Genomic DNA, 17,379 nt, shown 5'->3' with positions numbered 1-17,379 from the left:
CAGATTCGAAGGGAAACATTCCATTGAATTTCGCCTGAATGAATTTTGCAAGTGTTTGGCTGCTAGATTTGAAACAAGAGAGCTAGATTGACTTTTGGAATTATTGAGTTTCAGGAATAAAGCATTAACTTAGTCATTTCTCATGTTCATTTATTAATACCGTATTTCGCAAACAGGTTTCTGGATTTTTTTTTCCGTGTGTGTGTGCGTTTGAATTTCATAAATCAGACGCTGTTAATTTGACCTTGCTAATAATTGAGTTTTACATCAAAACATAGATCAGTAGACAAATTCGTTTAAATTGGAAGAGCGCCGTGTTTTATAAAAAAAAATATAAAATTATAAACTTTTATACGGGAAGGATAACTTTTTTTTGATATACAATACGTATGTGTGAGGGAAATGCAAGGTACGATATATTGTAAATATGGTAGTTCATAAAATCATCTTATCGAATTTTTTCGCGCATGCGTTGCAATGCACATCACCCGTTTTCCCCGCCCCTAAACAAATTTCCCTTTTATTGTTGAAATGCGTTTATTGTGTATCCCTTCTCCAAATAAGAGTTGGAACTCCTTTCAGGGCGCGTGGGAAATTCAAAGGCAGATTTGCACTGCTCCTTCCCTTTCACCTTTCTACAAAAAAATGTAGAAAAACCTAACCTTATGCAGTTAGAAAAGTCATTGGCATGCTTCCGAAGTCTTGGATAATTAGCATATTTTCTGGTTTTCGGTGAACATTCAGTAACCTACCAATTGGGAGGAGGGGGAAAGCTGTTAAAATTAACTGACTTCCTTAATTAACCAAGCATTTCTTTCCAGTGGGGACAGTTGGATTTATTATGTCTATACATTTCTATCGACGTCATTTTCAAAATATAATAATGCAAATTTTGTATATTTAATTTTTTAATAATTTTAAAACTGCATCGGCCGTTCAGGATGCTAAAAATTTAAATAAATATTGCGGCATTTGAATCATATGTATATTCGATGTTGTAATTTTTTAATTAATTTATGTTATTTGTAAATTGTGCTGGTATTAAAGGAGTTGGAAAATTTACAGGACGTGTAATTTTTGGCGGTAACTATTAAATTTCCTTAAATTATTTCTACATTAATCAGTGGATTTAGAACTTGTCTTCAAGTTCATATAAAGACAACAAATTATATTATGCTATTTGAAACCGCATCAGAGCTGAAAGTGTAAAATATTTTGAGTTCTGATATTCAAATAATTAATTACAACTTAGTTAATTTTCTCTGATATATTTTGCATTCTAATTATACCATTTTTAAATGCTAAATTTTAATCTACTGATAATTATTATTAATAAATATTATTTTTACATTAATAAATTTGTAATCTTATATATTTTTCAGTTAAAATCTCTACATAATAATATAACTGTCTCTTAATAGTGTTAAAGGTGCTCTATTTCATACATTATTTTTGAATATCATTATTTTGTGGTGGAATAAACATCATTATGATCCATGCAGTGGAAGCAAGAGGTCCTATGTTTTCGGGAACATTTCTTTAAATATGTAGCATACATGTGAAAGAAATATTTAAAAAAATTCGTTGAATTCCTCAGTTCGTTTATTAAATAACATTTACAAGAGTTTACTCACTGAAGGAACTTTTCGAAAATGGATAAATAGTGAAAAATCAGTTATTAACATCTCATGTTTGGAGAATTAGTCCCATAGATACTGACATCTCTTGCATTTCCGATTTCCAAAGTTAAAAAATGATTGCACATACACACACACAAAAAAAGACAATATATTTACAAAAACGTCACATGTTTCTTTGAATTATGTTTTAATTTATTTAGACAATCGCCACTTATAAACATATGAAATATAGGAATCTTAAGAAATCAAAACGTGCCCATACCATTTGGTGTTTGCATTTATTAATAATCATTGTCCACAAAGTAACACTTTATGCAAGGATATTGTATGAGATTTATTTGTTTCCTTTAAGATGCTGTTCAAGACGATTATCCTTGCTCTCTGGTCAATTAAAAATTAATAAAAACACCTTTGTGAACATTACCAGTCCTAAAATATAAAGATGATTTATTTATCTTCAATATGAAAACTATATGGGCCTGTTAGTGAGGAATTTCTGGTTGCAAATAGAGTTATCAATCTTGTGTCCGATGTCTTAACAGTGTGTTTTGGAAATTGATTTGCAGTGCAGATGTGGTCTGCATCATCTAATCACAATTTAGTTAAGAGCATTATTTCGAAAATGCCCTATCTATTAAATTCGAAAAAGACTATCTATTAAATTAACTATTTATTTATGTCCTTCATTTAAAAATAGAATTTATTACTTTAAAAAAACACATGGAAATGCTCTCTAATAATTTGATGTAAATAAGTTTTTAACCTTAAAATATAAAGAAAAATATAAGAACATAGTCTCTAATGTAACTTGTCTATATATTCTTCACTATCTCAGCCATGAATCCTCTTTCTTTATATAACATATTAACATACCGATTCACAGATTTGTGACAAGCTTTCTTGATTTGTTTAAAATTTATTATTAGCGTGTATTTTTTGCAATGTTTTGTTTGTGGTTTCTGAAAAATCATTATTCAGTATCTAATTTTTTTCCCTATTCTGAATTTTAGAAATTATATTGCTCATATTTTTCTCTGCATACCACACATTTTTCGTTTCAAGTTTTAGTATAATAACACATGCATACTATTAACAAGTAACAAAATAACAATGAAGAGATTCATTGTTATTTTCTCATCTCTGACTTACATTGTTCGCTTTTCAAACAAACAGTAGAGTTAAAATAATTTTCAAAAATAAGATTAAATAGGAGACAAGTGAAGTATGAATTATTTCTTCATCTAATTTAATTTAAATAACAATCCTTTTTCAGATATTTTTCCTTATCATGATCTGAATGAAAGAATAATAAAAATGTCTAGATATTTAAAATTAATCTTATTTGGAAGTGTGACCTAATATTTAAGAAGTTTTGACGTAGAATGAAATCGGAGTAGATTAAAAAATATATATATAATTTCTTGATGCAAGTCAATAATTATCATTTTCAGAATGATTCATCTTTCACCAGTCTTGACAATTGCCATAACTGCATCAGTGGAGGAACTGTGATTTTTATTTTAATATTTGGAGGATAAAATATCATCTAAAGTATAATATAAGTGAGTTATTTACTATAGCAAAGATTTCAATGAATGAAGATTTTTTTTAGCATTTACTTAAATAAAACTTAATTTTTTAAATAAGAAAATCTTGGGTTTTATATTGAATAATGTTTAAACATACTATTAATAATATCCATTCATTTTTATATATATAATTTCACATTGCACATTTTTTATGAATAAATATGAAAATAGTTTCCTGCATTTAAGGGATTTTCTTTTTATTTCTAAACTGTAGTTTTGTAAAAAATGGGGAGGAACACAGAAAAAGTTATTAATAAAAATACACCTTGAAATCCATATTTGGATTTAAATTTAATTATTTATAAAATGTATCCTCTTTGTGTAAAAATGTTATTATTAAGAAGAATGTATTAAAATTATTAATATTGTTTAGAAGAAGAATATTTTATTAACTTTGTCTTAAACTGTTCAAGGTTAATTTCAATAAGTGAAATTGATTGGAAATACTTGTCGCAGCATAATTTTGAGTAAACAGTTTCTGCACTCCACCTTGATTAGATCACATATGCTCAAACTGTTTGTTAATACAAATTTCCCCTTTGTCTTCATACATTGTGTTTTATAAGCTACATACTTAACTACGTAACGATTTCTCTTTTTGCTCAGAGATGACATTGCTTTCTTAAATGTGAAAAAAAAAAAAAAAAAAGTTTAAGCAGTAATTTCTGCATTTTTACTGTCTATATAATTGGCAACATTTATTCTTTAAATATATAGATTAAAAAGTTTTATAAATAAGAAATACTTCTAAATTTTATTCGATTTATGCAAAAGTAATTCAAAATTTTCTTCCAGGCCATTCTATCACTTATTATTTTGTTCTGTTATGAGATTTCTGTATCGCCCTCTTTTTTTTTTTTTTTTTTGTTATTTATTTCACTCACATAAATTGCATTTCTTTTTTTCTAATATTGCTAGATTTTATTTAACTCTAACAGCATTAATTTTACTATACTTTGTTTAGTGCTTCAAAAATTAGTTAAAATAAGACAATTTGATATTTTCAAAATTCTAAAGAAATTCTTCCCCTCCCGCAGTTTGAATATCTAAAGCATTTGAGATGGAAGCTCTAGAAATTTCGCTCTTCGAATTGAATTTTTCACAAGATTTTTTTACTTACTTAAATTTACCCTAACTTTTAAATTGCCTTGATTATATGTGCATTAATCAATGGATTTCAAACATGCCTTCAAGTTCATATAAAGACAACAAATTATATTACGATCTTTTAAACTGTATCAGAACTGAAAGCATAAAATATTTTGAGTTCCAATATTCAAATAATTAATTACAACTAAGTGAATTTTCTCTGATATTTTCATTGTAATTTTACCTTTTTTAAGTGCTAATTTTTAATCTACTAGTAATTATTATTAATAAATATATAAATAAAAAATAAATTATATAAATATTATTAATAGATATTATTTTGACATTAAGAATTAAAAAAAATATATAATTACAAAAATTAAGTTTTTCAATTAAAATCGCTGCTTAATAATATAACTTATCTCTAAACAATGTTTAAATTATTATTGAATATCATTATTTTTATGAATACTATTAATGAATCTATATTTATTTAAACCATACAAGTGAAGACATTATTATTTTTTATTCTCCTTTTTATCAGCTTACATTTTCTCTTATCGAAATGACAGGATGTTTCTAATGTATTATAAAAGCTTATTATCATGGAGGAATGGAAAGGAATTTTATTAATGATATTAATCCAAAAGAAGAAAACGAATAATGAATTATTAAAAGAAATTATTTCTTATTTCTTTCCTGATAATGAAATATATTTTGCATTTTTGAGAAGGGAAAGTTCTGTTTTTGAGAAGTGTAATAGCTGCTTTTTGATTTAGAATGACTTATAGGACTTGAACTATTTCAAATGAACTTTTAAAGGAGAGGGGAAGCCCTTTTTCTCATTGTTACAACATTCTAAAATAGTTTAAAAACTAGTTCTACTTTAAATCGGAAACATAAATTGAGGATTGTTAAAAAAAGAATAGGAAAAATTTTAATTTTGACTTGCATATGTTAAATATAAATGAAAGCTTTAATAGTGTCAAGATTTTCTTGAAAATTAAAAAACTGTTGATAACATTTTCATTTAAATTTAATATTGTTCTGTTAACATAGCATTAAGAGATTCAATGGTGTTTTCTACTCATTTTGTTCTCTCACTTGCATTGTTCTCTTTTCAAACAAAAATTAAGACATTAGAATAATCTTTAAAAGTAAGATTTAATAGGAGATAAATAAAATATGAATGTTTTATTCTTCTAATTTAATATGAATAACAATCATTATAACTTAAATGATTTTTTTCAACTCTTTTTGATTATCATGGTCTGAAAGATAGAACATTGAATATGTTTAGATACTTTAAATTATTTTGTTTATTCTTATTTGAGTTTATGACCCAATATTTACAAAGTTTTGTCTTGCAATAAAATCCGGGTAGATAAGAAGAATATAATTTCTTAAAGAATGTCAATAATTATGACTTTAAAAACCTCAAGGCAAGCATAAAAATTTAGTATAATGATCTTCATACCAATCTTCATAAGTAGTATAACAAGTAGTAATGAGTTCACCAATAGTTCACTAATCTTAATAATTACCATAACTGCGTAAGTGGATAAGCTTTAATTTTTATTTCTACATTTTTATAATAAAGTATCTTCTGAAATGTGCTTAAAGTGAGGATAAGTTATATATTATTGAAGTGGTTTCAATGAATGAAACATTTTGTAATATTCACTTAAATGAAACTTAATTATTTTAATAAAATAATCATGAACTTTAAAAATGAAATAATTTTTAGAGACATGATTAATAATATACGTTCATGTTTTATCTTGAAAACAGAACGGAAGCAAAATCTTACAGAATTTAGTTGTTTACATATTTTTATAGTATTTCACAAAAATAATGAACAAACTTTGATATGTAGGAGACTATGAAAAGTAGTATAAAATTTGATATTGCTATTATTTGTGTAGTTTTTCACGTGTAAGACAATTTAAACCAATTTTTAACGCTTACTAAAAGAATGCACTACAGTACCAGAACAAGAAAGAAAGCAAATTTTGAGAGTTATTTTTATTTTATCCATATCTGTTTAAGAGAGTGTAGGATTATACATGAGCAAATGACGAAATCAATAGAAAGGCATTATTTTCTAGGAAAAAGACAATTCTATTTGAAACAATTTTAAAAGAAGCTTCCTTTTCAATGTTTTTAAAAATTTAAATCAGCTGACTCTTGTATCACCATTAGTTTCCTTCTTTAGGAATAACTTTCCCGACATAACTGCAAAGACAGGAAAGAACTTTTTTTAGAAACAATTACCCATCCTGTATATAAGGGATTTACTTTTTTATTTCTTAGCTGTAGTTTTATAAAAGATTGTGAGGAACACAGAAAAGTTATTAACAAAAATACACCTTGAGATCCATATTTGGAATTAAAATTAATTATTTATAAAGTGTATCCTCTTCGTGTAAAAAATGCTAATAATAGGATTATATTAAAATTATTAATATTATTAAGAAAAATAATAAGCATTTTTTTTATATTCACTTAAATAAAATTTGATTTTTTAAATAAGAAAATAATGGATTTGTTATTGAATAAGGTTTAAAGATACAATTAATAATATCCATTCATTTTTTTTATATATAATTTTACCTTGCTCATTTTTTTTTTTTTTTTTGAATAAATATGAAAATAGTTTCCTCCATTTAAGGGATTTTCTTTTTATTTCTTAACTGTAGTTTTGTAATAAATGGTGAGGAACACAGAAAAAATTATTAATAAAATTACGCCTTGAAATCCATATTTGGAATTAAAATGAATTATTTGTAAACTGTATCTTCTTTGTTTAAAAAAGGTAATTAATAGGATTATATTAAAATTATTAAAAAAATAATAAGCATTATTTTTAGTATTCACTTATATAAAACTTGATTTTTTAAATAAGAAAATCATGGATTTTATATTGAATAATGTTTAAAGATACAATTAATAATATCCATTCAAATTTTTTTTATATATAATTTCACCTTACACATTTTTTATGAATAAATATGATAATAGTTTCCTCCATTTATTCTGCATTTAAGGGATTTTCTTTTTATTTCTTAACTATAGTTTTGTAATAGATAGTGAGGAACACCGAAAAAGTTATTAACAAAAATACGCCTTGAAATCCATATTTGGATTTAAAATTAATTATTCTTAAAATGTATCCTGTGTGTAAAAAATTTTATTTTTAAGAAGAATGTATTAAATTTATTAATATTGTCGAGAAAAAGAATAGTTTATTGCCTTAAACTATTCAAGGTTAATTTCAATAGTGAAATTGATTTGAAATACCTATTACAGAATAATTTTGGGCAAACAGTTTCTGCATCCCACCTGGATTAGATCACATATACTCAAAATGTTTGTTAATACAAATTTCCTCTTTGTCTTCATACATAGTGTTTTATAAGCTACATACTTAACTACATAATGACTTCACTTTTTGCCCAGAGATGACGACATTGTTTTTTCAAATGTAAAAAAAAAAAAAAAAAAAAAAAAAAAAGCCTAAGCAGTAATTTCTGCATTTTTATTGTCTATATAATTGGCAATATTTATTCTTTGAATATATAGATTAAAAAGTTTTATAAATAAGAAATATTTATTAGTTTTATTTGTTTCATGCAAAATTTTCTTCAAGTCACTCCAAACTCTAACAGCATTAATTTTACTATGTTTTGTTTAGTGCTTCAAAAATTAGTAAAAAGAAGACAATTTGGTATTTTAAAAATTCTAAATAAATTAAATTTTTTACCCGAATTTAAAAATAGTTTAGAACGAATTACATGTAGGATATACAATTCTTCAAAAAATTTATATATTAATTGATATTTTTCTTTAATTTTCCTATCAGACTATGTAAAGTCATTTTAATGGCACACTGATTTTTTTCTACAGAATTAGGTTGTTTATATAAGTTTATAGTTTTGCACAAAAATAATTTACAAACTTTGATGTGTAAACATCTGTGAAAAGTATTATAAAATTTGATATTGCTATTATTTGTGAAGTTTTTCATGTGTCAGACATCTAAAACCAATACTTAATGTATACTAAAAAAATGCACAACAGTACTATAACAAGACAGACAGCAAATTTTGGGACTTATTTTTATTTAACCACAGCTGTTAAAGATATTGTAGATTCATACATGAACAGATAACGGAAACAAAAGAAAAATATTTTCTGAAGACAATTTTGAAGTAATTTTGTATTGATATTAATTTTGACACAATTTTTGAAGTCCTGGTCAGCTGTGTTTTCTTCATCCATCATTGGTTTCCTTCCAAAAGAAACGTTTTCCCAACATAACTGCAAAGAGAGGAGAAAGAACTTAAAAAAAAAAAAAAAAAAAAAAAAATTATTCATGCTGTCTGTCACCTCTATTTTCTTACAAAAAATCTTTGCTTTGAGATTTACACAGAAAAGGAAAGAAGAGGCAATATATGGATGAATTTATTAAACTTAAGATTCCGAATGCGCTTTTTAAATATAAAAATGGAGTTATCGCGAATGTCACGTTATATTTATAAGAATGTTGCCCCTTTTACAGTTGACAATTGTTAACATGGTGGCTAAATAAGTTGCCATTTCAGTACTCCAACCTTATGTGGTTATCGTTGTTTGATTCTGTTTCGTTTTCAATTTGTAGTATAATGAATAAAAAAATCTTATATGATATAGCTATTTGCAAATTTGTAATAATTCATGCTTTAACTGAGATTTGTTAAATAGAATGACACTTTGCTTTCAACAATAGCTTTTGGAGTAAAAATTGAATTTATAGTTGGTACTTTTCATGCATAATATATGTATTTATGTGCACATAAGTTTTCTGTGAAATATAAATGACTTGGATATTTCAGTTTTATACTTACTAAAGAATCCATCCTCCAAAAAATCCCGTAGCGAATGCAACCACACGAATGATGATGTCACGGCGGGTTAATTGATGGCCTACAACTTGTAAAAGTTCACTAATCGATGGAATATCTCCACCGTAAATATTTTCATTATCCATTTTTGCTTATTTATTAACTTCAAGGCAGTTGTTTCAAATCAATGGTAACTTCTCAAATGTCGAATTCAACTTCTGTGGAAATGAAGAAACGGGAGTGTTGCCATTTGATTTTCAGTTACTGAAACAAAAGTTGTTGAATAACGGTGCTTCTTAACTGTGGGTCCTGATCCGCTGAGGAATGACTGATTATGCTGGCAGTTTTGAGATGAATACCGACCCTTTTTTAAAAAATTTTTGACCTTCAGTACGAATAAAGTATAATTTTTATGTTTATTTTGACTATTGTATATGTATTAATAAATAATCGCTTATCGTTAGCCATGATATGCTTTCGAATTTTAGAGGGTAAATATTTTTAAATTTCATATTTTTCATAAAATGTACTAAAAATTTGGTGAAAAAGCACTTATTTTTTTATTGACGGCAGAAAATGGATGTTCGTAAAACTTTTGAGTACTAAATAAAATAATCAAATTCGCATTAGTTATTGATCTCGTATATTGATGTATATAATATTTTATATTATATTTAAAGATTTTATAATTTGCTAATTAGCTGGGATGGATTATTACATTGATGCAATTCAAATATTTCTTTATTATATGTACTGCCGGAATGATTAAAGGCATAATTTGCTATCCTAAGAAATTATGATGAATTTGCCTATTATAGTGATTAATTAATTTACTAACCGGATGCCATTTATCTTGCCAGACCATAAAGTAAATTACTGCTTAAATGCTGATTTATAATGTGCAATATTTTATTCATGAAATATAATTTTTTAAAATTAAATCTGCATATTTTGTGCAGTAAACATCAGTTTTTTTAAATTAAAATTCATTTATTATTTCGAAGATTTTGTTAATTTGACAGTTCTTTTGTTTGATGTGCATCTCATAAATTAGAATATGCTGTATTATTAAAAAGGCATCCATTATAACTTTTACCAAAGTATGTGTACTTGTACTAAATAATAATAGCAAGTAATCGCCAAAAATATCACTTTAGTTTATTGACTACTAGCCGCCTTTGGCGACCAGTCGGTTCGCCAATCTTAATGTTCGTTTAAATTTTTATAATTAAATGTTTTACGCAATTCCAATTTTAATAGATTCTTCATCAAAATATATTAAATTTTAAATTTTGATAGTCATATAATTCACTCATAATATTATAAAGGCCTTCAGTCATAACGTCATATGTATCTCTCTAATTTTCTGCTAACTCTCTTAGAATTTATGCTTTAAATTAAAATGGAAAGAATTAATCTGCAATTAATATAATAATATTTTTTACTGAAACAGAGCATTTTTTTATAATATGATTGCTGATAACAGAGTCACTGAGCGTTTAAACTTTATGAGCACTAAAGAATATCTTTCTTAATTTATGTAATATCTCAAGAATTTGTCAACAAAATTTTCTCAGATTCATCATGAACAGATCGATTCATTAACAATGTTTAATTTTAAATGCATCAAACACTAAGAAAATAAAATGAATCTTTTAAAATAATCGGTCGAAAGCAGGTTTAAAAAAACTACTTAAAAAATGATGTACTTAAAACTGTAAGCATATACAAAAAAATATATAACTAACATAAATACGGTTTACTTACAAAAGCATGCAACTAACCTAAAAATAATTTAAATAATCCTTTGATAGTGGTTGTCATGACAACAATCAGAACAATGCGCATGCGTGAATTTTCTTCGCCAGTTGGGTAACTCAAATGCGTGAATTTTTCTACGCTAGTTGGGGTAATGCTATGCAGATTATACATTTTTAATTTCCTTTATTCTGTGTTATTTTAATTCAAAAGTACTTCAGAATGAATCTGAAACGGATTAATTAACAATGTTTAATTTTAAATGCATAAAACATTAAGAAAATAAACAGAATCGTTTGAAATAATCCGCCGAAAAATCTCAAGCCTAGCCTCATTACTGTTGGGGGGAAAAAACTGAAGCCTTACTCATTTGGCGGTGGGGAAAATGAATATTTTTTTGTCGGAAAAGTTAGCTTTTAATTAATAATTAAAATTCTAATTAAAAATTCAAAAATAGACCCCATGTGCACATTCCCGACCTCTAAGGTATACATGTACCAAATTTGGTAGCTGTATGTCAAATGACCTGGCCTTTAGAGCGCCAACACACACACACATTGAACTTTATTATAAGTATAGATGTCCAGCTACTGTATGCCATTAAGGCAATTCCCAATTCATACACAACACCGAAGTATATATTTTTTGTTAAAAAGTAATGATTTTCAAAAATTCCTTTTTACTCTAGTTGATAGTTGTAATTGAAATATACAAAACAGCACCATATAAGATCTTAATTCAGACATTAATTCATAAAAGTGCACGATATTTCTCTACATTGTAATTGAAAATCAAACGATAAGTTCATACTTTTTGTATTTAATTTGTATATTATTTCAATTTTCTATTTATTCAGTGGTATATTGAACTTGATAGTTTTAAATTTATTTGTGGTATCTAATAAAAATCTTGGAACATCTTCTGTGTATTGAATATATATATTTTTTCTGTTTTGCTTTGTGCTTTTTTGGCAGTTTGTACAGAGTTTTGTTACTATTACTAGCTTTTGAAAGAATTCCATTTTATCTCACTGTTTTACAATGAGGGCTCTTTTTATTAGCGATTCCATGATCAAATACTTGAATAAGTATATATCTGTTGAATCACTTGACTTTCATTTGGACATTGTTTCTTATCCTGGTGCAACTATTGAAAGATTAGTTAATAATATTTCTGTACACAAAAATTATGACTGGGTCTTAGTGCATGTTGGCACAAATAATGCATCTTTGGATACTATTGAAGTAATACTTAAAAAGTATAGAGCTTTGGCCACATTTTGATTTCTACAGAAAGGAGTATAAGTAATCAGTATCATTTACAGACACTAAACTATAAGATTTGAGCCATAAACTGTGCACTCAAAGAACTATGTTATTACCAAACGTTTCTCTTTTGCAGTTCTTACCAGCCATCTTAGAAAAATTATCTTGCAAGAGATGGCTTGCATTTAAATAAATGGGGTAATAAGCTGCTTGTAGGTTGTTTTCTTGAATCCTTAACAGGATGCATTTCAGCTGATATAGCATCTAAAAAGGCATGTATGAATACATTGTTTTTGTTGTGTTTTTTTTGCAATGAGTTTAAAGATTCATGCAAGCCTGAAGTCGATAATTTATAATTGGTTTTTGTTTTATTTTCACAGATTGTAAAGACTCGGTCTTCCAACTCTGGTTTTTCTTTTGATGATTCAGAGTTTCCTCTATTGTCATCTTTTCCCACAGCATTTGTTTCTTCTGCTTGGCCAAAGCAAGGACCAGCCAGGCCAGTTTCTCGGCACGTGCAACCTACCAGGCCAGTTTCTAGGCCAAAGCAAGAGTCTGCCGGGCCAGTGCAACCTGCTCGGCTAATTTCTACACCCATGCAGCAGTCAGCTGCTCTGCTCACGGAAGATATTTCTTCTCTGCCATCTTCTAAAGGTAATACTGAATTTGTACTTTCTGTGAACCCATGCATTCCATTCTATCAGTTTAGTGAAAATGTTTTTAGTAGTATTCCCACATCAAATAAAGTTTCAGTTTTGTCAACTAATTATAACATATTGCATGAAATAAATGGTGGAGGCCCTCGAAATTGTTCCTATTCTAAAAAACTGTGTTTATTGTGGGAAAACATATTCTACACGGTCCTCATTTTCAAATTACCTGAAGAAATTTAAATGCCTGCAACCTGCTCAAGACTGTTATCCTAAACTACGTGAAATATGTTTGAAGTCCTATTCCTCTAAATCTTCTTTTTCAAACCATTTAAATCAATGCAGCAAATCAAAAACTCGTGTTTTCTTATCCCAATCTGGAAAAAATTACAGTAGGGTTTTGGAAACAAATGCATGTCTGACAGAATCGGTGGCAAAACCTGCAAAGGATCTACAAGCAAGTAGAGATGTTAATTTAACATCTTCAGTTTCAGATGTTTGTCAAAAATTTGAAAATCCTTCAAAGTTAAAAATACATATCCTAGAATTTGTAAATTATGTTTAAAGTCTTACTCTTTTAAATCCTCTTTTAGCTATCATTTAAAGCGTTGCTGTATATCTGAGGTTCAAACTGTATCACGTTTACCAGTTAAAAGTAACTGTATTGTATTGGACATTAATAACTCTCACAAGGATTATTTATTGCTATCATTTCCTATTTCGAAAATAATAAGCTTAATTCGTGGTGATGCAGGCTGTTGAGATAAAAGAAATTTCTGCTGAATAAAAGTTCTTATTTCTCAGAAGACTATACAGTCTTATTCAAGGCATCTACGTAATACAGTAAAGCTGATTAATGATGCCATGTCGGTTTTCTGTACTGTTGAGAAATTAAAAAATGAAAAATATAATCCCATTTTAATTTTCAAATTACAAAAGTCAGATACTATTTTTGGACCTTCTTATTTGGATAGCTTACCAAATCGTGAAAATTCTTTTGCATTAGGTTTTCAAATTGAAGCTCAAAAAGACATGCTTATGAAACACTCCCATAAAATCCTTTGCAGTGATGCTACCCATGGCACAAACCAGTATGATTTTTTTCTTCTTTCATTGCATGTGCAAGATGAGTATGGTCAGGGATATCCTGTTGCGCATTTTATTACAAATGATTTAGATTTTCGTACATTGGTGGCTTTATTTTCTAGTTTACATTGTCGAATTCCTAATTTGAAAGTGAATACAGTCATGACTGATGATGATGGTTTTACTTTTAATGCTTTTAATTCTGTATTTGGTCCCGATATCAAGCATCTATTGCGTCAGTGGCATGTATACCGTACTTGGAAAAAGCAGTTGACTGTTAAAGTCCATGATAAATGTCTTCGTATGAATTATTAAATATAATGAATGGAATGTCTCTAGAGGATTTTGAAAATAAAGTTTCAATTTTCATTAGTAAATATTTAAATGAATGCCAAAATTTTGTTGATTATTTTGTAAAAAAATTATTCTGCTAGAAAAGCATTATGGACTACCTGCTATAGGCAGTTTCCTCATAGTGATACCAATACAAATATTTAGTGTGAATCGTTTCATAATCAGTTAAAAACTGTATATTTTGAGCGTAAATTCAATAGGTGCGTAGATGAGCTAATTTCAACTCTTTTAAAGATGGAAACGGATAGGTTTTTAAAATATTCTTCTAATATTGTAAATAAATTTCCATTAAATTCAAATTTCAATAAAACTATTAAAGAAAAGCATGAAATAGGTGTAAACATTCTCATTAATGATATAGTTAAACATGATGATCAATGGTTGGTAAATTCACAGACAAAAAAGGGAATAGTATACTCAGTAAAAAAATTACAGATGTTTGTCTTTTATTAGATCATTGTATAAAGTACACTTATTGTATTCTGAAATAAAAACGTGCATAACAGATGATTTTTATGCTGTTGAAAATGAAACAAATGCACAAGGAATTGACCTTCAAATCTTAAATTTGAAATTGAAAGGTGATGTTTTGTCTGAATGTTTTAACACAAAAGAAGCTGAATGCAAAAAAACTATGCTCTAAGATTTTGGAATTAATTAAAATTCCTCGTATTCAAGAAACAATGCTAACTAATGTAGTAAATTGTTTAAATACTTTAGTATCTGGTATGCGTGGAGTTGTCTGTCATAAAAATGATCCTGCTCCTGTCACGCCTCAGGTATATGTTGCTCCCAATCAAAAAATTCCCCCACAGATTAAATTTTTTAAAACTTCTCAAAGACATAAGAGGAGACAATCATTTCGTGAAAAAAGAAAATGGGTAACGGCAAAGAGTAAATGAAAAAAATATTGATGAACCTGACAGTATTATAGAGCAGATTGCACCTTTACAATCATATCCTGCGGGAGAAATTTCTAAATGCTTTAGTCATGATGAAAAAAGTAGTGATGATCTTGATGGTCATAAAAAGGAAATTATTCCTTTAAAAGCTTATTCTGCTAAAGAAAGTTCTGTATGTACTAGCCTTAATATATTTAATAAATTTAGTAAGATGAATGCAGATAATCCCACTGCAACAGTAGTAACTATTAATAATATCAATCTTTCTTTTTATATATTAAAATCTTTAGATCCTTTTGTTACTCTGAAAGAAGAGAATTATCTGTGTCACCGAGCTTTAAGAAGGGTTGGCTTTATGATTCTGTTATAGATGCTTTTCTTTTCCTGTTAACTGAGAAATTCAGAAATTGTAAAGCAATAGAATCCTTGCAATCAGTTTTAATTTTTAATCAGAAAGATATTCTTAAATTTTCTTGGATTCAGGAGTTGCCAAATCTAGATTTATTAATTATCCCTGTCAATTTAAATTGTCATTGGACTTTGATTATTGTTAATATAAAACATTTCAATATTTTGATCCACTTGGTGGCAGACCAGATAATAATACTGCAATTTTGATTAGGAAGTGGTCTAGGATTTTAAATAAATTATTTAATTCAGAAAGCCAGTGGCAGATAGTTTTTTCCACCTCATATAAAACAAACTGATGATTTTAATTGTGGAGTTTATATAATTTTCTATGCACGTCAAAAATTGAATAAATTTTCTTTAACTCAGGACTTCAACATACTTTCATTTAGAGCCCTAATGTTTGAACAGATTACTAAAAACTTAAATTTTTAAATCTTTTATTGTGAAAATATTAATTTTGATATTAATTTAAAAATAATAAATTTCATTAATTGTTAATCTTACTTAATGGGAATTATCCCTTATCCCTTCTAAATTTTAAACACCATAAACAAATAATTCACAATGGTTAATTTTGTCTAAAGATTTTATTTTTAGCTTTCTCTTAAGCTTAACTTTTATTATTAGTTTCACAGAAGATTTAATGCAAGTTGTGATTGCTAATGTCGGTGAGAATAGATAATTTTGGAAATGGAGTGCTTTGAAGGTGTCAAGAAAAGGTAAGTGACTAAATTCAAAAATTTAAGTTAATCACATATTCAAAACAGGAAGAAACAAGCTCATAATGGAAGCAATATACTAAAAATGACTTTTAATATAAATATATGATTGTGTTACTTTAAATTGTTCTTGTCTCATTTTAATGGGTTTATTAAATGTTGTTTGTCATTTAGTGAATGTAATTTGAATCAGTATATCAATAAAAGCTCATTGTAACTAAAATAGTATACATATTTATGAGAAAAATAAATTTTTTTACACTGCAGTTTATATTGTTATATTGTATGTATTTCAATTTATTTTCTACTGTCTTAAAATAAAGGAACAAATTCCCAATGGTTTTAGCTGAAAAGGTTGTCCAGAAATTTCTGGCTTTCTTTTTAAGCTTTTAACTTTTAGGAAGTTCCTTTATGAAAAAAAAAATTTAGTATCAGGATAAGTCCAAACAAGAAATTGTGGTGAAGCTTATAAGCCAGATAACAGCCTCTGGAAAGAGTATACATTTTTGTCTAGTGGTCTTGTTACTCGGCTACAAACCCCAACGTTACGAGTTTGCTCCTCGTCCTCATCAATCTTCCTCATTGGTGACCCTGGCTCTGAACTAAGAAATGTATCCAAACAAAAATTCAAGAAATAAAACAGTAAGTGACAGCTAAGAAATGGAACATTTTCCATGCTGTAGCTGTGTTGTATTTAAAATTAAAATAGATCATTTAGATAATATGAAAAGAATTATATTTCATTTGTTTAGTGTACATTCTTATAAAGGGGGGGCATAGAAATCTGTATAAAAATTATTTAGATGTAGATGGTTAAAATATATAGAGAAATTTATAATGTTATATTATCTATTCATTGTCTGCATATTTCATCACTTTGCCATGCTTGTTAAAAATCTGCAAGGATATTGCTGAGCTTGATTTTTCTTCTTTCAACTCATATCAAGATGTATAGTTCTCACATTCTGAAGTGAAACAAAACAGTAAGAATATATGTTACATTATTACTTTTCACAAATTACAGATTTTTAAT

At 27.2% G+C, this 17,379-nt stretch overlaps 1 protein-coding gene across 1 annotated transcript in view; it reads left to right on the top strand.

Annotated features, from left to right (window-relative positions):
• The window catches only part of LOC129959563 (uncharacterized), a 35,647-nt gene extending 19,162 nt beyond the window's left edge, over positions 1–16,485 (top strand). The window contains exons 3-4 of the mRNA XM_056072475.1: positions 12,605–12,878; positions 16,255–16,485. Of these exons, the coding sequence (XP_055928450.1) occupies positions 12,605–12,878; positions 16,255–16,271 (291 nt within the window). The 3' untranslated portion in view covers positions 16,272–16,485. The remainder of the gene's footprint in view (positions 1–12,604; positions 12,879–16,254) is intronic.
• Positions 16,486–17,379: the final 894 nt, after the last annotated feature.

The sequence above is a fragment of the Argiope bruennichi genome, chromosome X1, assembly GCF_947563725.1.
Source record: "Argiope bruennichi chromosome X1, qqArgBrue1.1, whole genome shotgun sequence".
Classification (NCBI taxonomy): Eukaryota; Metazoa; Arthropoda; class Arachnida; order Araneae; family Araneidae; genus Argiope; species Argiope bruennichi.
This window is presented reverse-complemented; position numbering and strand designations above follow the sequence as displayed.